The following is a 21,640-nucleotide window of genomic DNA, read 5'->3' as shown; positions in this document are numbered from 1 at the left end:
GCAAACGTGTCAAGAATTTATTTAACAAGGCAGAACGTTGGGTGTTGAGACAACAGGCCTGCAAAACAGGTGGAACATGACAATGAGAGCATTTTGATCTCAGGGACATGACCAGGTGAACCTGCTGAAGGGCCACAGGGCTGAAACGATCCACGTTAGGAACAGAAAAGCCACAGTGCTTTGAAGTGCCCCTTTAGAGTTTTTTGACTGAGTTTTTGTCCCCAAAGCTGAACGTTTGAGCTTCTCTGTGTAGAAGCTGAAAGTGTATATTTTCTGTGTGCTCACTGAAAAATCAGATGTCACGAGGCCTACAACATCGCAAATTGTTTGAAAGCCTGTCCTGGACCAATATTCAGCAAACACAGGTGTGATGTGGAAACTCAAAGCCCCCAGCAGATATACAGTAAGCAGGAGACATCTTGTGTCTCATGAAAAACATTTACATATTCATAGATTTTGAAGATAGAAGGCAGAAAGACTAAGAGCCATTTTAAGGATTTTAATGTGGTAATGAAACTTTTTTCTGCAAAACGCACATCAGACACACATTAGATTTCTTTTTTTTCCCTCTACGTATGTATTTACACCCGTGTGAAGGGGACCTTCAGTGTCTGTGGGTAAAACATGCAGAAGGAGCTGGGAAGCAATTCGAACCCTTCATTCCATTTGATTGGTGTGGCTTGGCATAAACAAGCCACAACCACCAGGTCATGTTTGTTTAATCTGTACAAAAACAGAAATGTGTTACGCACTGCAGCATGTCTTTCTGGATGAACAAGTATATCCAACCATCCATCTGTCAGCTGGTTGACATTTGTTACTAAAGTCAACACTTAGCCCAGCTGATGTTCACCAAGAAACACTTAACTTCCTGCAACACAAGCTGTTCTTTTTACATTTCTGCTTTCATGCCGTTAAAACAAATAAAACCATAATCATACACATGAACATGTGTATTAACAGAGAAAGTGTCTGTGAAGACAGCTGTGTGGCAGGCAGCTCCCAGGACATCATTCAATGAATTATATCTTATTTGTTTAATCCGTACAAAACCTGAAGTGTAAAATCGACAGGGGTTTACAAGTCAGAGTATTTAGTGGAGTCTCCAGCCAAGATAAAGATAGGAAACTCCCTGCAAAATGGAAAACTATCGTTTGTACATTTTGGTTCTGGTGTGGATTAAACAAGGGAGCCACAGTGGCTTTACTGGGCCGTCCCTAATCATAATGCTAAGCTAAGCACACTCACAGAAATGCATCGCGATGGAGTTTAATTTTAAGCATATGAATCTATTTGATTTTATTTAAATACTCATATTTTTCAAATTTATGTACTGAAATTAATTATGATCTGTATAATTCTTTCAATTCTAATATATTAAATGTAATTACTTAATACATATTAACTTGGTTTAAATAATAAAAGCTGTGAAACAAACAAGATTCTTTTATTTAAAATGTATGCGATCGGTTTGCATACAATTTAGGGGAAGTGAAATTTGGAAACCGGAAATGACATCATTATCCACTGGCCGCCATGCTGATTATTCTACCACCTGTGTTGCCTCAGGTTAATGGTGGGTAATCCGAGTCATCCTTTGTCTATCCACCTGTGTATTAATTGTGCGAGTTTTTTAACATGTTGCACTAATAACACTTCATTGACGATCATGATGATTGTAAGCACTTTTATCTTTCCTATGCCGTGTGTACTGACAACTGCTCGCAAGCTAACGTTAGCTAGCAATTAACTAAACCGTTAGCGCTTTTAGTACCTCCGGTTCCCTCGTCTAAAAGTCCATACGTTTTTTGAATGGGATTTTGGTAAAATAACTCAAATAAGGTTTTGTTCTACGATAGAAAATACGTCAGTAAATACCCTGCTTGGGAATTTTTAAGCTTTTACTTGTCGTAAAAAAGGCGGTTGTTAACAAGTAGCTCGAGACCCTGTCGGGGACATTAAACGTCATTACCCCCGAACAGGCGGGAGCGGAATGCCACTGTACGCGATATTGTTGCGTACAGTGGATTTTCGCTTCACTTTAAACATGGGAAGCAGCTACCCACGGCTCTGTCGGCGAAAAAAATAACGTAAAAACTTGTTTGGGAGGGGTTGGTGGTCTTCAATCAGAATATGCAAGCTAAATGCAACCAGCTAACTTGCTTGCTAGCTGTCTTTCCACACGGACATTGGACAAAGTTCCACACAGTACTGTTTGTCATGCCATTAGTCAGAGTAACATTAGCTGCCTTGTTCATCCTGACTTGTAGTGGTGGGTAGCTTATGTTAAATAGCTGGCTAGTTAGCAAGCTAATGTTATTCTGAACATGACTTTGCTTCTAAGTTATCTTTTTTCTTCAAATACCCAACACTGATTATTCTTTTCATGCTTCTGTGTTCTCACTCACCGAAATGTAGCACAATTAAAATGTGGTTCATATTGATTGGCAGTTCATGTGATTTTAAAATTGTTTAATATGTTGAAGCTAAAGTTTCAGTAGGATAAATACATTGATAACAGAAAATTCAGATGATCTTGCAGAAGGTGTGATGTGTGGGTTTTTCAGTAGTGTTGTACATTATACATGCACTTGCTGCACATGCACATGCACAAGCTCCAACTCCCCCGCAACCTTGACGGATAAGCGGTATAGAAAATGGATGGATGGATGGATAGTTTACAAAGATAATACCATTCCTGTCTTCCTCCTTTACCATGCCTTGTAGTGTATTTAGGGCTGGCTGATATCAATGGAGAGAAATAATGGGATAATTATTGTTTTTCTCTGTCAAAAGGCAGCTGAGGATCTGAGGCATAAAACAGTTTAGTTGTAAGGACACATTCTTTTGTTTTGGCTGTTGGGACTGATTCTGTTTAGTAGAAGGGGGTATTTCCAAGGGTTGAGGGGTTAGGGGAGAGAAGGTCAGGATAGGGAAAGTTAGTTTGTTCTATTTCCTAACAGGAAACAGAACGAGGTAAGGAGAAGAGGGAGTACAGCAGGATAGCGTTTTGGAGAGGGTTGGATAGGAGGGAGGTCTAAACCTTACCCTGTGAGAGGAGATTAGGATAGAGGAGGTGAGGAGAGATGGCAGAGTGTAGGAGTGAGGGAGCAGGGGGTGGACAGAAGTGGTTTGCCTCTTTGCTACTGTCCTTTCTCCCCTACCTTATATCAACAGTTTGTTATTTGGCTCTGAGAAGGTTTTCATTTGCTCCACAGATCTCTGAATGAAGCGGGTTCCTGGTGTTGTATTTTTTTCTTTTTTACATTAAAGTTGTGATGTTCTGTTGACTCCATTTTTATTGTGGCAGGTCAAAGGCTTCGTTGGATAAAGTGCATTCTCTTCTGTCTCCCCAGAAATCCTTGTGTCTTGAAGAAGCACGGAACCTTACCCTCAGAGGAGGACTAACCTATGAACATGTAAGTTACTATCTTTTGTTTCATGTGCACCATTAAAAATTCACTTCACAATTTAAAGGATTAAGAGTATTATTTTTAAGCAATGAGACACAACATGCTGTTTTTTACTGTGTTTGACAATGGCATGGAGTACCCACAAACATGGTGAAGAATGTCACTGAGATTCTTTAACGCGACCCTCATTGTGATCAATAACATGATAAAATACTGTCATGATGTGGGCTAAAGTGCTCTAAAAGAATTCCTTTATTAATCCCTGGAGGGAAATTCTTGAAAGTATTCTTAAAGTATTCTGCTTAATTTCAGCTCCCTCAGAAAGTAGTCTGATAACACATCCGGGGTCCGGCGAGTCACGCTTGCATGCTGTGTCTCGTGGGGCTCCGGAACTCCTCACTCAATTAGCACTTGGTCTGGTTCTACTAACATAGCGGAGCTATAATTGTCAAATCTTTAAAGTTGAATTCATCTCTAGAACAATGTTGTCCTCAAACACTACTTTTTATCATTTGAATTTTATTTAAATTGTTGATGATTATTGAATGTAGTAACTCCATTTATACATAATGTACCTTTTTGACTTTTGTTTTTCAGGCTTTCAGGGGGGTCAAAGATCTTGAGGTCATTGTGACCTTGGACTTGTGTCCATTTCATTCTCGTGAACGCTATGTCTACAGTGCCTTAAGGTAATTTCTTCAAATTAACATGCACTTGGCCTCAGTGATGAGCTGCTTAGATTTTGGTAGTCAAAGGTCAGGGGGGCATGGCTCAATGTTCTCTGTTCCCTCCATCTTTCAGGACATTGAATGCAATGAGGCCAAGGCAGACGTTGCAGGGACGACCATGGCAGTCTACACTTTTTCAAGGTGATGGTCCTGGTGGACGCTTTGCAGATGTTGGTGTGGTCCTGGAAGGCGTCAAAGTTCTTCACAACCTCCAGTGTGTCAACCACGCATGCGTGATGCGGATGGACCTGGAATCGACCAAACTTTCCAACAAAGTACGAGCACTGCAACTCAAATTGCTTATTTGATATTTAAATTGAATGCATTTTGGTTGAATTTAAGCTTAATTATTATGTATTAAAAATATATAAATTGAATGCATTTTGATTGAATTTAATTATTATGTATTTAAAACAAATACACATTCATCTTGAATAGGTAACCTAATTATTATGCAATCCAAACAAATATACTTAATATATTCTGAATACATAATCTGATTAATATGCATTTAAATTCAATAAATTATATTAATACTGAGTACATAAGCCTGGTGAATATGCATTTCAAATGCATAGGCTTTATTACACTGATGCATATGCATCATGTAAAGTTTATTAGATAGGTTTATGTTCAAAGATTTAAAAAAATCAAATTGAACTTTGTCATGTAATTATTTTACATAAATCTTAAAAGTTAGGCTTAAATATTTCTGTGACTGCCGTCACTCTGAACGTAGGCCATTTTCCCATCACTACAGTCCACACAGTTTGAAAATAAATTAATGTGACACACAGTTGTACCTTTTATTGAACATTTTATTGGTTTCCAAAAAAATGGATAAAATAAAAATAAAAAGTAATTTTCCTCCATAACACTTTTGATGTTGAGGAACTGGACGATTAAAACTGAGAAAAATTCAACCAGGGGTACGGGCGGTCACAGGGACACCTAACCCCCTCCCTGCTCCCCTCTCTTGGCCAGCGGAGGAGTCGGGGGAGAAGCTGCGTTTAATAAACAAGACAAAGCGACCGGGGGGGGGGGACAGCGAACGAGGAGTGGGACAGCATCTATCAAACCTCGAACAGTAAAAACACAAACTATGAAAAACTGGGAATTCTAAATCTTGCCAACTTCACCACTAACCTTTACAAGTTTAGAGCATTTAAAATTACTATTCTCTTTTATCCACATGAAATTAAATCTAAATCCCTTTTAATTAAAGTTAAACTGAAGCAGTCATCCCACTTTCAGAGAGGACCTCTTTCTGAAATAAGGCATCTGTAGTGCTGTAAAGTGAAATAATCGCAACAGGAAAGTCACACGTGCAATCGGCTAACGCAAAAAGGGCATTTCAACATGGCTGCCGTTCAACATTAACATGAACGTTTAAATGAGAGCTGCGGCAGGGACAGGAGCCTTTAATTCTGATAGGACATAACTCTCCATCTGCTTTTTCTCAATATAAACTCAGGGTGAAAACAAGAAGAAGGCAACATTTAAACAGAGGTGCAGATACAGCATAATGGCAGCACAAAGCTCACTGGATACATACCAGACCAGCTAATGTCTCACTGTATGTGTGAGTGTGTGTGAGTAATAGAGGCAAAGAGCAGCGGTAAACAGTGATATGTTCTGAAGGGGGGAGAGGGAGATCAATCACAGGAAGGCGAGGGGAGGCAGAGGACGTGTGGCTTGTGATTCTCCATTTATGTGAAGGTGAGCCCAGCCTCGTTGTAGACTTTGAAGACCTTCTCGATGGCGTTGACGTAGGCGGCCGTCCGAAGGTCCAGACCCAAGTTGTACTTGCTGGCCGTGCGCATGATTTGCTGGAAAGGCAGAAGAGAACACGTCTTAGCACCTTCGTAGGACTGTGATTGTCAAATTGGACTGAGTCACCCTTGCACTTTAAAATTTATAATTACAATTTCAAAAACAATGTCAAATTAAAACTTACGGGAAACTTGGAACATGCTTTCTGCAGTGCTCACCAAATCAAAACTTTTTAAAGATCTTCGATACGTGAAATGCAATTTAATGCCTTTTTTTTTAAATGATACTGGCAGAGGTTTTTTTAGACCATCAAAGATCGTTTTGAGGGAACTGAATTCAATACTTTTCAAAGACCTGCAGATCGCTAGTTGGGAGTCTTCAGATGACTCTCCTACTTAATACAAACCAACATTCGCTTTCTCTCTAACAAGGCTATCAAGATTTATTTAGACAGCAAAATGTAATGTGGTAAATTTTAACTTGAATTTCAGTATTCAGTATTTTATTAAGTTTATTTTATTAGTTTAGGGTGAAACAGGAGCTACTGTGCTAAGCTCACGTTTCACAAATTTCTGAAGTGCAATTCCTATGTTTCATTCTCTGTGTTACATCCCGTATGATCACTTACCCGGGCAGATCTCTCCATGGTGTAAGCCAGCCCAGAGTGGACAATATCCTTCTCAGAGGCACCCTGCAAAGGAAGCGCACACAGTCATGAAGGATGCTTCACAAACAGCATCCAGACATGATCAAACGTTCAGACAATCAACAGAAAACAGTTCATCATTAATAATAACAAACGGCAGCTTTATTGCATGCTTTACCACTGACAATTTGGAGCTTTTTTGCATTTTTATATGAAGCAGGTAGGCCTAAATGTAACATTTAAACTTTTTTATGGTTGTTTTTTTCCTAGTCACAGCTTGGCTCTGGTAACTTGTCATTTTATCTGACAGTGCACTGGCTTAATGGAAATTTTACGACTGTTTATTCAGAGAGTGTACAAGTGAAGGTAGGGCCTTTGTGGCTTGCCATTTTTATAATTGGCTTTTATAAATCCAGGCTGCCAGTATCAACCTTAAATAGAACAGCTGTCAATCAAGGGGATAAAGGTGCTTGGGTGTGACACACTGTAGGAATGCTGTCCAGTGGCAAGAACTGTTTGAAAAACACAGAAAAAATCCAGTGCCAGGAGGCTGAAGTTGCCTCAGGTCTGAACTTCTAAATGTAACAGGTATTTCAAGTTCATGAGTTGTGCACCTTTCAGGGCACACTGATATATATGTGGGGTATCTCGTGGTGGTAAAGCAATCAGCACCTGATTATTCCCTTAGCTTCTCGAAATCAACTTGTCAAAGTGCAACCAAACCAACAAGTCTCGACAAACCCCTCCACAGGCTAGACTGACACATTAATAAATATGGTGAGACCCAATAACCCCAAGCAGCTCCCTGGTGTAAAGGCTACAATTCTGGCATGTGCATGAAGTCATCAGCACGTCGCAGCCTTGCGAGTGCGGTGGTAGCACTGTATGAGGCTGTGATGCTTCCATTTCTATGACTGGCAGTTGATTCAGTAACATGTAATGGATGAATAGGTGGGAGAGGGCAAGTTTCAGACTGTAGATGGCTACAATGTGGCTAATTCCTGGAGGCTGTATGTGTCAGTGCAGACCTGATAGGCATCAATCTCATAAAAGCAAATATTCATCTGTGTCTGCAGATTGATCAATGCCTCCCTCCATTATTTGGCTGATGTGCCCTTGAGCAAGACACTTAACTCCCTCAATTGCTCCCCAGACACCTGAGATGGCAGCCCACTGCTCCTGTGCGTTTCACAGCATGTTGCATACGTGTGTGTGTTTCAATCAGTGATGGGTTACATGCAGAGAAAGCATGTCGGTGTATGTAAAAAATATACTGACAAAATAAAGTTTGAAGTTTTTGAAGATGTTACTCACAGCGACTCTGGCCTGGAAGTCAGCGGTGGGTACGATGGGGATGGGTCCTCCCTGCTTGCCAAACTTCCTCTCTAAACTTTCCTGCACAGACACTAGAAGGGAAAACAGGGGAGGCAAAAAAGAAATTAAAGGGACATCAGAACCCTCTTTGTTTCCTGCATCAACTACCAGTGACAAACACACCCTAATAATTCAACCAGTTTCACAACTTGACATTCTTTAGTTTGTGTAATATGACCATACATGGTGAACAATAGTTGTGCCTTTTCTTGACTGGCTGTATGTGGCAAAGACAGAGTATAAATGAAAAGGACAGGAGGTTGTCTGACAGAGATCCTCCTCTCAGACAGAGGCTTCACACCAGCTGACAACAACTTCTGCTGAAACTGAACAGCAACGTCACTGACGCCGCCTGAAGCTCCAGAGATTCAGTAAGAAACCGTTTTATTTGTGATTTAACTGTTTAAATAAAATTAAATAAAACAAATTAATCTTACAATTAAAAACACACCAGCAGTCTTGTCTGTGATGTAGAACAGGCAGGTAAGCTGTAAGCTGCTAGGAAAGGACTGAATGACACAAGTTGTCCAAGATGGTGTAGACTTCAGAACTTAGCTGTTTAAGAATATTATTTTGTAAAAGCTTAGAGCACCACCAGTGTGAGGAGTTAAATGTCAAGGTGTCCTACAGGACATAGCGAAGCTGGAGCTAAAGACTCAAATATTGGGTAGCTTGGGCTCTAGCACATTCACATCTAATGTGAATCTTGATTTGAGGTTTGACTTGTGATTACAGGAGCTGTAGAACCAGAGCAACCACCATCAGGCCAAGTAACCCAGAGTATCACAACACCAAGAGAAATTCAAGGTATAACACCACAGCAAGTCTGACTACTGAAAGCATCACACCATTTATCAGTAGCATGTTAATGTACAAAAATAATGGTTCTTTTTTTGTTTTGATACAGATGGCTGTGCGTTTTGAGTACAAATTACAACAGGGGGAGAGGCAAATGATGCATTTCAGAAACAAAACACGTAGAGACAATCCAGACAAGCTGTTCTCTGATGGAGATGGTGAAAAAAAAATACTCAGTTTCTATACTAACTTTCAAACTCTGTGGCTGGAGGAATTTAAGAGAAATTATAGGCTTGAGGAAAAGCAATATGATGGCAGAATAAAACTTAATGATTTACTGGGGAAAAAAGCCGTAGAGATATATTCTACAGGAATGGTCATCGTATACAGAAATGTGGACCGTTTTGAGAGCAATTTTGAGGAAATGAGAACCAGGGTTTCCGAAGCCAGCACACTGACAGGGCTGGCAAGAGTTAACTTAAACAAAAGGGAAGAAAATCAAGAAGAGGAAGACAAGGAAGAGTAGTGGGTTACAAGAATCACCCTCAGCCAAGACAACCCAATCCCCAGGAAAAAAGAAGTAGATTGTCTGATGAATAAGTAAGAACAGACAGAAATAATAACACAAAAAAATACAAAGGGGATCACTCTAACAAAACCTTTTCCTACCATTTTATTTCATTGATAGGTAGCTGGGCTGTAAAATCTATCACATGCTTTTTGTCTGATTTACAACGCACTTGTCATATACTGCACGTCTGTACACTTTCTGGTTCTGGTGTTTATGTACTTTGTTAAAACTGTCACATCATATGTATAAGAAATGATGTGTCTTCTGAATGTGCCTCTCTAGTCTGTGTGCAGGTCAGGGACTGAGGACTAAAGTGCAGGCTTGTACTCACTGAGCAGGTGGTAGTTTGAGTCTCTCTCATATTTGAAGGTCAGTCTTCCATAGCTGACATGATTCAGATTCTTCAGCCACTCGAAATAAGACACCGTAACACCGCCGGCGTTCAGGTACATGTCCTGCAGGAAGAAACATCAAGGACACTCACACCTGCCTGCTGGGAACAGTCTTCACTCATCTGTTTTATTTTGATTAAACTTTCTTTGTATTGTAAACATGATTGTGAGATTTGATTTGGGAAGAAAATGAATAAAGATACTAGAATGCATCATAAATTAAACGCTCTCGTGAAATACTTATTCTGACCAGTCTCCACAAAACAGGTTCAAGAGCAAAAAAACAGAATTAAGAGAATTTCATGATGCTACATTTACAGATTTGTTTTTTTTTAAATTCACGACCAAATAAAGTGATAATCAAATTTAGGAAAGTGAAGAAAAAAAACAAAGCATTTAATGGGAGTTTAACACTCAACAAAACACTCCGAAGGAGACGGTTCATGTGGTTTGATCAGACATGATTGACAGCGCAGGAAACGCAAACAAGTGGCTCCGTCATCTAATGTTGTTAAATTCTAACTGGTATTAAAAAGTATGTGGTGTCATGTTTTCCACCTGCATTAAAACAACTCAGAAGAGCTCAGATAAAAACACACACACACACAGATCTCTCATGTGAAATAACCAAAACTAACCAGTCCAACTTTGTCAAAAAAATGTATCTGTTAAGTACAAACCCATCGCTCATAGTAATAGGACGATAACGCCATCACTAAAAGTAACTCGGCGTTAAACTCGTAGTTTATTTTTTCAACTCATCATGTTTAAACCTGCTGTACTGCAAGCACCATTCTTGCAAATGATGTATGAAAAGCTCACATTAGTTTAGAGAGAGAGATTAGCATTCAAGAAACCAGCTGATGAACTTAAACTAACCAGAAATATATACAATATACAAATTTGGGGTTTAGATTTGTTTCAAAAACTTGCTTTTATCAGCTTCATATCTTCTTGTAAAAGTGTTGCTAATGCTTCCAATTGAATACTGCAAAACTTTATAGTTTGTGTGCATGTGTGTGTGTGTGTGAGTGTGTGCATGTGCTTACAGGAATAACCATGACGTTGTTCTCCAGGAAGATCTTGTCAGCGTCTGGGGTGGTGGGACCATTGGCACCCTCAGCAATGATCTGGAACAGACAAAATACAAACACACACACACTTCACAAGACTGCGACCCAGTTACCCTCCCCTTAACCATGTGAATTCAGGTACAAACTTAAAGCACGGCACTGTGGGTAAATCACACTTGGTGTTTACCTTGGCCTTGATCCTGGGGGCGTTGTGACGTGTGAGCTGCTTTTCTCCGGCAGCAGGGATCAGGATGTGGCAGTCGGCTTCCAAAATGTTCCCTTCATAGGGTTTAGCTCCTGGGAAGCCCACAATGGTGCCGTTGTTCTGCAGGAAGTCCAGACACACAAACGCAGGAGGGTGAAAAATGTTGAAAAATGATTTTATAGCAATATTTTTAAGTGAGAATTAATCAGTAAAATAAAAAATCAGAACTGATGTATAAAACAGGAAAAAGGGAGAACAACACTGAGTAAAAAATAAATAAGATGAAAGAAAGGAGATAGAAGTCAAGGTAACTGCAGATGTGATGGTACCAGTTTGTAGTCCTCCAGCTGTTTGGGGTCGATGCCCTCTGGGTTGTAGATGGCCCCATCAATCTCACCGACACCCACACACTTGGCCCCGAACCTGTGCAGGTACCTCATGGAGTGCAGACCCACATTACCAAAGCCCTGTGAAAAGGTCACAGTAAAAGGTAAAAATCACAACTGTTCAACAACACTATGGTATTCAGTTTCAAATCGTCATCGACAGTAAACAGCTTTAACTGCTATGCTCTGCTTTACTCAACCATACAATTCAGTTCCATCCAACTACATACTGTGGTGCCACCATGTGGTCAGTTTAGGTTATAGCATCATCATCTACCGTACCATGAAGACAGGTGCCATATGTTTAAACTACGAGAAATGGAGACAGGACAAATAAACAGGTACAGCTGGACAGAAGGGATAAATAACTCTGTTGCAAGCTAACAAGCTAAAACGTATATAAATACAAGAATATATCAAAACACTTTATTGCTCACATCCAGCAATTCAGTGCCTGATCAGCAACCTCGGAGAGCAGAGATTAAAGGATATCAGCTGCTGTATAAATGGAGTAGCAAAATCTCTTAAAGGTTTCTCCATTTGTTTTTTAAATCTCGTGGTATATAGAGTTTCATCACATCCATAACTTGGATTTAACAGAACTGCAGGAATCCAGGGATACAAAAAGCTGACATCACTGTTGATTATTTTTTTGTGCGATAGGGGAGTAAAAACATGCCATGTCTTGATCTTCAAACCACACTAGAGATCTGCACTCTCCTCACTCACTAAATCTCTAAGAAAATCTAATCTCAGCACAACATAATCCTCAAACACACTCACACAGGATTAGCTTTTTGAACATTCACGTCATGATTCAGCTCGTCACTGCTTCTTCACCTCCTCAATGGCGTCCTTCACTCAGATCAACCCCCCTTCCACCAACACCATCCCCTTTCAGCATGAAAAAAAAATCTACCTCTCTGTAAAATTTCTACAAAGCAAGGAAGAGATAACTGCAGGTGTGTGAGGAAACAAGAAAGAGCAGATCCTCTTGTATGTGTCTGAATGTTACACAGCCACCCTGGCAGAGACACAAATTGATCTGAAGAGAAAGGGTCGTAAACAGTACACCAGGTTATATTGTTGTCGTGAACGAGTGGTTATAGATAGCATTCTAGGAAAAGCAGTAGGGGCCAGTGGCCTAGGGGCTCCCTAGCCATGTGCCAGTGTTGGTGTGTCTGTATCCGTGACATGTGAGGAGCTGCCATGTGACAAATGGAAGTGAAACCGCCCAAGAGAACAAACCAAGCTCTGAGATTTCCTTACCACAGATGTACTTCTCTTCTTACAGAATGACAGAGTTGAATTCAGAGATATCCTGAGGGAGAGAATGGCCTTTCGCTCATTTTAATGTTTAGTGTAACTCACTGTGCTCTTTGTACTGTTTTTTTTCTATTGCCTCTTGGTTTATTAAGACTTTTAAGACTTGCGTGAAGTTCATTTGCATCGTCATTCACGGTATGATACTCCACTGACAACATTTCATCCTTGGTGTTAAAGCAATGCAGGAATTAGAGGAGTTCCTACTAAAAGACTTAACTGATCAATTGATCACAGTCTCTTACTGAATCATCATTTCTCATGCTGTGTGATTGGTGTGAGGAGATCAGGCCCGGGCTAAAACAGATGGCACTGCTCTGATTGAGGCGCAGCTCTAAAACCCCTCATCATGAAATCTAATGACAGCTTTAAATCCTGCGAGTATCTGTGAGCAAATATCTGCAGTACATCGCATCTTTCGTCTTGAGTAACAAGTTTCTGCTATGATCAAACCGCGTGTGTGTGTGTACCTGGACGATGAAGGTCTTGTCCTGGAAGCCTGGTGTCAGGCCCAGCATGCTCATATAGGACGCCTCGTTAATGAAGTTCTCGATGCCGTGAAAAACTCCACGACCTGTGGCTGAGATGCGTCCGTGGATTCCTCCCTGGCTGATGGGCTTTCCTGTCACACACGCATGGGCGTTGATGTCCTGCACACACATACAGAGAAGATTAGAGCACACAGGCCATAGTCTGGAGAAGATTGTGTATACAGCATTGGTAACAATGCCAACAGATTACCAAAGGATATTTTTTCAAACTTTTATTTATTTATTTTTTTTTCACTCTAGGACAGCACTAAGAGAACAAGCACCAAACTGTGGCCAAGATGTGCATCAATTAAGCAAAGGAAGCCTGAAACATACTATACTTAATATCTCCAATTAAATTCTAAGTTGTCAGATACCAATTTAAAACTAACACTGAGACCAAAACTTCATTCTGGAAAAATGTTATATATAAGTTATATCTTAATCTGTTAAAATGGGTCGTTTCTTTTTCCAGCCGAATTCAACATGGTCTTAGAATTTTGGGAACCAGCATCTAGTGGCCTTAAGTTTTACTGCATCTTTCTTTTGTGCATTGGCTTCAGCTTTGGACATGGTGTAAACTGCCTGGCATACACACAGAAAGAAGCTGTGTAGTGCCACAGTGCCAGGCAGTGCGACAGCTGACAGCACTTCAGTACTCACTACCCATAATCCTCTGCCCTCAGATACCCAGAGAAGGAATGTGTCACCCACTCTAAAGCCCTAGCAGGGGTATCTGGAATAGAGGACACACAAGTACTAGTTTGGTCCTGAGTAAAGCAAGAGGAGGTTTATGACGTGAGTAGAAAAGGAAACTGAGTAACATGAAGAAAGGAGGAGGCTGCATGTGTAATTATGTACGAAATTCAGAATCACTGAAACACTAAATGTGGATTTTAGCAGAAAATAAATAAAATGTATTCACTATAATGGATGACAATGGTTGTAGTCGGCAGATCAAATAATTATGAAATAATCATTACTTTATGGACTATTTTTTACAATTAGTCACTTAATCTTAAATTTGCACGGCCATTTAATGCCATTTTGTCTGACTAAAGTTCAACACCAACATTTTCACTTGACAAAGTGCAGCAAATCCTAACATTAAAGAAGCTGGAACCAGAAAACGTTTGCCATTTTTAACATTTCTAACTTCTTATCCATTTTGACAAATCGTATGAGCTCTAATAACCACTCAGGTCACATCTAGTGTAACATCAGTTGGGTTCTCTCAACAAAGCAGCTTCTAAATTTCATCTTTAAACATTTCCTTTACCTCAAGACAGTCAAAGCAGCTGTGATATACATATGAATACAAGCCCAAACACACATGGGTAAATATTTTCCATCTTTAGTCAAACATGTCCTGTTCGACATGTTTTGATATGGAAATGTTTAACTGATAACACACATACACACACACACCCCTCATGTGTAAAACTGCTTTAAAGAGAGGAGGATAGACTCCACGGTCTGGGAAGGGAGTGGCAGGAAAACCACTGCTCATAGTTTACATGTGACTCATTCTTCCCTTTCCCTTCCCTTTTTTTCCTATTTTAAGATTCATACCCAAAACCAGCCAAGTCATACAAATTGGTCATGTGTGCCTGAGAACTCACAGTGTGTGCGATGGTGTTGGCATATGTGTCGGCGATCCAGGACATTTCCCTCTCTCCTGTGCTCATGTCTGGGGCGGGGACATCAATGCCAGGTCCTGGTCATGAAAGACAGGGGACATTAGAGTACCAGACTTTGTGTCTTTGTGTCACATGTGACCTCGGGGACCTCATACACTAGAACAAGGTCCAAAAACAGAAGCAGGCATGCAGAGGAGTGGGGGGCAGGGACAGGACAGGATGACTTTCTCAGCAGGGGCAGTTTGACGATGTTCCACTCACCCGGACCGAACAGGGCAATGATGCATGCAGCTTTGCCTTCATAGTGTATGGAATTTACTTGTACAAAACCTCACCACATTACGCAACTATGCCTGTCCCTCTCTCTCTCTTTGCCGTGCTTGAACTGAACATGTTTGCTGGTTGTTAACAATGATACTGCAACCTTTTACAGAAACTTAAAAGTTAAATAAACTGGCAGTTTGATTTCCTCATTGACTTTTACCTTCTTCTATTTCACCATAACTGTCTCACTTTTCAGTTGACACAGGCACACCCTGGGCTACCCCAACATGAAAAAAACAGCGCTAGGTGGCAGGAAATGTTGACTTCTCTGGGTGGTAACATCCACCTCTCACCACTACAGCTATTGTAAGTTGAATAATGACCAGCGTCACATACAAATACCAAGCAGTGCAAGAAATTAAAACCCCCACAAGTTCTAAAAATGCTTTTGTGCTTTAACAGTAAGCAATTAAATCAACTGTTTAAATTCACACATGTACGCACCGATGAAACCCTTCTTGGCCAGCTCGATGGTGAATCTCCTGGTAATCTTCTCCAGCTCATTATCCTGGGAAAGGAAGAAACATTAAAGGGTTTATGAGAAACATGTTGTTGCTTGGTTACACTGCACGACAACATTCAAATAAGCAAAGTAATAAACAAAAAATGGGCCGCAAAATAACACAGTGCATTACTAACAGCGACCCAAACAGTATCTTGTTCATATAAAGCAAATGTTTCTCTTATGTATTCAGAAAGATGACAAAAGTGAGGTTTTTGTTCAGGGGTTTCCTTCGAGTTAACTTTGAGCTCACTGACCTTCCTTCATCAAGAAAAGGCATCGTCAGGTAATTGAATAAATTTTAACTTTAACTAGAAAGAATCGGCTTTTCTTCTGGCACTACAATTCTTCCAGACCATAAACTAAAATTTAATCTAAAGAAAGATTTCAAAGACACAAATGATTATCTGTTTCAAGAGCTGAATGTAAACAAGCATGCAGGAGTCCTGCATTCCAGTGTGATTAAATCATCCGCTTTCTTTGATTGGATGTGAGGAAAAGAGATAAACACAAGACTGTCATAAATATCCCTCCGAAACCTGCCTGTCCTACTAATTTCAAGTGCTCATCTCAGGCTTTACTGCACATGTTATGACACAGTTACACACGTCTGTTCATCCCTACATGTGCATGTAAGGGGAGGAGATTGACATTAGAGGGCTTACAGAATAATTCTTGGTGTTGATCTTGACCCCAGCTTTGGCTCCCCCAAATGGCACATCTGGAGGAGAATAATGCAACTTATAAATCACAGAAAATTCACATGGTCCGGCCAAACACAAATTACATTAATACCCAAATGTAGATTCATATTTTTTAATGCGGAATCAGTGGACAAGAAGCAGAAAGAAAAGATGGATAACTTTATTGTATGACAATTAACATCCTGGCAAATGCAGTCTTAACCAGTGCCTTGGCAGCTTTTCAACATTAAATCTAAGGTGGATAAATGACAAAAACTTGGTGGGACAAACGATCCTGATATGTATGTGGAGATAACAAGATAACCAGCAGGAGGATTTGTGGAAAGTTACGACTTTAATACTTACCAACAACGGCACATTTGTAGGTCATCAGAGAGGCCAGGGCTTTGACCTCATCCACAGACACGTCTGTACTGTAACGGATACCTGAGGGAAACACACACATACAGAGAAAAGTTTATAACATGGCCAGCATACAAAGAAAGTCTAAAAAAATGCATTTATTATGTTCATATTGATTCTTCTGTCTGGTAAAAACAAACACAGATTTCACCTGAATCAGTGCATACTGTATTTTGACATTTTTACATGTTAGGTTACAAGTTTCGTATACTGCCAGAAGTATTAAAGTGAAGAGTGATTACAGTATGTTTAAATGTGTGTGTCCTGTTTCTACAAGACTAATGTGCAAGTTTTCAAATTGGTCCAGCACATCACCTCAGACATAATACCCAGGGAGCTCGTTTTCGCCACAGAGAGGTTTAGATTGCTATCCTAAGTGTCTGACAGTGTCATGGATTTGTGCAAAGGTGTACCCTTTTGTTAAAGAGTAATACCCTTTCTATTTAAGCATAAATGGACCCTCAAATTAACTCATCAAAAAGGCTAACATAGCAGCCTGTTTCGTGGCTGCCAGCTCATACGATCTGCTCGACCAATTCCAAAACTTCTTGCACTTATTAAGTCATTTAGACCCAAAAACGGAACAGAGGAATAAAAATTACCCTTACAGTGTTCTCACTGTAACGTGAGAAAATCATTAGCCTTCACCGAAACTGTCCGCTACATGTAATGCAACAAACAAAAAGGAAATGAAAAGCAGAGACCGAGCACTGTCAACAACTGGACTGGACTGGACCAGTATGCTCTTAACAACCACACTAGACCACATGAACAGGTCAGGGATCACTGATTGCGCCCAGCAGTCGTGGTAGCAGCAATGGGCGGGTGGAGACCGTATGAACCAATCCCTGCCCTCCATTCTTTCCCCCCCTGCTCTCTAACTGCAGTCATTCCTTCCTCTTGTCTGGGGTTTACTACAGTCGGCACAGTAACATGTGTGAGTCAGCCTACTTGTGGCGTTACATGAGATCACACAGATGGGCTGCCCAACTCACAGTACTCCATCTCACTGTGTGTGTGTGTGCGTGTGTGTGTGTGTGTGTGAGAGAGAGAGAGAGAGAGAGAGAGGGAGAGCGCGCGAGAGAGAGAGAGAGCGCGATACTGTCCAGCAATACCAAATATAGCTCATCCAGAGTTAGCTTACACAGAGAAACCCAAGGGCAAACAGCACAAAGATGGCAGATTGCTTTCTCGGGACAAAAGTGCTGTGTGCAAGTCTATTTTCATGTGTTGGACTGGAAGCTAAAACCCGCCCACTGTAACGTCATCTTTAAGTGCCATTTAATGACACAATGTTCCATTTGCGTTATTGCGGTCAGAGGAAAAGATCAAATCTCTCAAAACAAAGCTCCATCTTTCAGAGTGCTGCAGCGGTTCTCCCCCATCTTTTATTTCCTTTCATCCAAAGATCAACTGAGTAAACTCCGCCCCGCAGAGGACAATCCTGAGCTCGCTGATCAAATTAAAAGAAGGAAAAAAAAAAACATCTGCCAGCCCATCCCCCATACAACCTTTCATTTATCCACCCAGCTAACAACTCACCACAGCAACCAGATCCAAGACATATCTGTAAACACATTCCAGTGACTTGGAGGGAAGATTTTTTGAAAATAAACCAAGCCCATGAAATTCAGCGTTCCTACAAAAGTCAGGCCGGAGACATACTGCTGGTTTCCATTTGCTGACAGTGGCATGAAATATCCCGCAGATTTATTCAACTTCTGCATAGAAAGGAGAAGGACGCTGACAGTTTAGCAGACTAAACATAACTTGAGAGGTTGGTACAATTTAGGCTAACAACAGGACAACTTTCCCCAAACGCTCAGCAGCTGTCACTCTATGTGGCTCTTAAATGGGGGTGTATGAGCACAACATGCACACATAAAAACAGCCTTTGCACTTCATAGCTTGATCTGAACAAAGCCAAGGGCCTATGTGCTATATTAATTATTAAACCCACTGAAAAATATGCACTCTTTCTCCTGTCCCGCCCCTATTATTCAACACTTTGACATAAAGGACTTGTGACACTTGTTTAAAGGGCTATCAAAATGAAAAAAAGTCACTTAAATAAAATTGTGTCTTCTGAATTAATTGTAGGACCCTCTATAGTAGTTCTGGTTTTAAAAGGTGATGCCTATGGGAATTATTATTATGTACAAGATATTTTAACCGAAACTGACAAGCTGAGCTCAAATGATGAGTTTTACTCTGTTCACCAATTTTGTGCCACTAAATCTAAATGGATCAAAAGTTAATACTTGCTTTGATTCATGTTACCTACCACTGTGACCACTGGATAATTGTACATTGGACCTGGGTTAGACAACATGAGCGAGGATATTTGGTAATCCATGCACTGTAGCTTTAGATCAAAGTGATGCTCTGCTCTCCTCAGTCTTTCATGAGATGGATAGCAGCAATAATGCTCTTATAATACCTGTGTGGTTTCTCTCAGTGAGGTCTCACTGATAGCGAGCTGGACAGTCTAAATAGGTGCATGGATCCATTACTGTAAAACAGTTTGTGGGAGAAATGTGTAAGTCATATTTTGTCTAGGTGCCATAAATGAAACTTTGACAGAATCTCTACATTTTTAAGATCAAGCAGTGAAAAGGTTCCATAGTGTAAACAGCAGGCCAATGTCCACGACACGCCATTCCAACTCGCCCTTTGACTGACTGTCTAACTGTATGGCATTTCTCTTTCTACTGAGAATGCCTCCTCTGCACAGCACCCTCCCACACCTGTCACACTGCTGACAAATAGGAGTGTCTGGAAGGGCAACCACCCCCTCCCCACCTCTCACACCTCCCATTTTCCTATACATCATATCCTCTTCACAAATAACCCAGAGTGCACTGCAGCACTAGCCCATCATGCCTCTGCTTTGAACCTTGAACTTTGAACCAAAGAGCATACATCACTGTCATACTCTGCCCAAAGCTAACACATCGCAGGTGTTTGAACAGTGCCTGTTTTTTTGTTTTTCTGCGTTTTTAAAATCTGTCTACAAAATGAATGAGGCCCCTATTGAGTGCATTTGTCTTGCATTTGACAGATCTATGCTGTGTGTATGAATCACCTGACAGAATGATGCACAAGCAGTATTTCTTCAGTGGTCAGCCTTGTGTTTCTGCAGCCAAGGCCTGAAATGCTCAATGACATAACACCTGATGCCTCTAGGCCTGTCCTGTCCATCACATCATATATCTGACACACAAGTAAGAATAAGAGTAGACCAGAACATAACCACACAAAATGGTGCATTCTTCCACTTTTCAACCACTGGATTAAAAGACATCGTATTTTGAGATGGCAGCACTATTGTACATGACAGTTAAAATCTAAGATCAATAAATAAAGCTCAACAATATCCACGACGTATTGGATGTGCTGTAGTTTGACAGCTAGCTTCCAGCTAGCCTGCAAGCTAACAAACTACAGAAACAATACAGCCACAGGTAAGCAGGAAGGTCACTGTAAAGTGCACATAAAGTCTCATGTGAGCAGTGAGCAGTGCGCAGTTGGAAGATACTTGAAACAAACAACACAAATAAACAGCTATTTAAAAAAAAACATGGATTTTTACTGTATGCGAAGCTCAGGGTGCAACAGAGAAACTGTGTGTAGCGCTAACGGTACAGTAACGTAATCACACGTTAACAGCAGCTGCCTTAGTTTTGTGCTTTTAACTAGCTAATATTTCTGCTAACCAATGCTAAGTAGCGGGCTAAAGCTAACTGTCAAAGCGGCCAGGCGGGGAGGTTTGGCTCAGTTCTTACCCCCTTTGCATGGTGTTCTGTGCTGGCTGTGCTGGGCGCGGTAGCCCTCCACCACTTCCCACTCTCCGTTATCCCTCTTGATGGGGAAAGACACGCTGAGGACGTGGTTACAGGGCTTAATGATGCGCAGGATGCCCCGCACACGGTTCCTCTTCTGCTCGGGGCTCTCCCTGGTCCTCAGATCTTCCACCAGCTTGTCCTCCACGATGGCGGCTCCGCGGTCGAAGAAGCCTTCGACCATCTTGAAGAAGTTGGGATCGTCAGGCTTGTCCGCTGCATCGGCATAGTGACGGACCCGCATCAGGGACGAGGACACCGGGAGAGCGGAGTCCACGCACCCAGAGGCCAGAGCACTACCCGCAGAGCGGCTCAGCAGCTCCCCGAAATAGCGATACATGACTGACACTAACTAATCGTGTATACGAACTAATAAAAAGGCAACTAAAGGCAACAAGGACAATGGGGGGTGACGACAGGAGAAGGGGGGGTAGAATAAGCGACACAGCAGCTCCTCACCGTGTCCCGTCCTCTGGCCGAGTGGGGAATAACATGCTGTGTCGGTTTGCTTTAAAAGGCAGCACGAGCCAAGAAGAGCAGTGGGGGCTCCTCGGGACGCACGCGGAAGAGAAGAACTGAGGGAGGCGCGCGCCCGTGTGAAGCAACTGGCAGCGCGCGCCCCCGGCTTTGCGGTTTGGGTTGAAAAAAAGGAATAGTTACACTAATTTATTTTTATGAAGACGAGTTTAATACGGCTTTAAATGATAATTGTGGACAGTGTCGCGATGATCTGTGGGTGTTAATATCGGTTAAAGGTGATATGATAAAAAGCAATATATAAAATAAAAATGGTGATGTGCGCACAGAACACACCAACTCTTGGCCATATCATCACTATATAACATAAAAATCCCAATATGATTCAGAAGCCTGATGACCTCATGGAAATAATATATAACCTGACTGCATAATAAAAATTCTCATTCAGCTCAATATGTTGAGTACAATTTAGTGCTATATTAAATATATCACTATTTCATTAACTTTGTAGGAAAATAAGCTGGCAGACATGAA

The 21,640-nt window shown here is 41.0% G+C and overlaps 1 protein-coding gene across 1 annotated transcript; it reads right to left on the bottom strand.

Moving 5' to 3' along the window:
* Window positions 1-4,941: 4,941 nt before the first annotated feature.
* On the bottom strand, window positions 4,942-21,166 carry glud1b (glutamate dehydrogenase 1b). Its single transcript, XM_046376516.1, has 13 exons — window positions 20,570-21,166; window positions 16,728-16,808; window positions 16,344-16,399; window positions 15,621-15,684; window positions 14,835-14,929; window positions 13,153-13,332; window positions 11,303-11,440; window positions 10,956-11,093; window positions 10,745-10,825; window positions 9,635-9,758; window positions 7,875-7,966; window positions 6,543-6,605; window positions 4,942-5,970 (listed from the first exon to the last, which is right to left on the bottom strand). Exons 1-13 carry the CDS (start codon window positions 20,964-20,966, stop codon window positions 5,851-5,853), a joined length of 1,629 nt encoding a protein of 542 aa, XP_046232472.1. The 5' UTR covers window positions 20,967-21,166; the 3' UTR covers window positions 4,942-5,850.
* Window positions 21,167-21,640: the final 474 nt, after the last annotated feature.

Source organism: Scatophagus argus, chromosome 21 (genome assembly GCF_020382885.2).
Source record: "Scatophagus argus isolate fScaArg1 chromosome 21, fScaArg1.pri, whole genome shotgun sequence".
Lineage (NCBI taxonomy): Eukaryota > Metazoa > Chordata > Actinopteri > Scatophagidae > Scatophagus > Scatophagus argus.
Note: the sequence above shows the minus strand (reverse complement) of the source record. Positions and strands in the feature narration are given on the sequence as shown.

Bases quoted from the DNA above. Each gene is read 5' to 3' on its own strand.
- glud1b (XM_046376516.1), bottom strand. From the start codon at position 20,966: ATGTATCGCTATTTCGGGGAGCTGCTGAGCCGCTCTGCGGGTAGTGCT. The intron at 11,441-13,152 runs GTACACACACAC...ACCTTTTCACAG, and splicing joins ACAAGACCTTCATCGTCCAG to GGCTTTGGTAATGTGGGTCT. The intron at 7,967-9,634 runs GTGAGTACAAGC...TTTCCCTTCTAG, and splicing joins CTCAAACTACCACCTGCTCA to TGTCTGTGCAGGAAAGTTTA.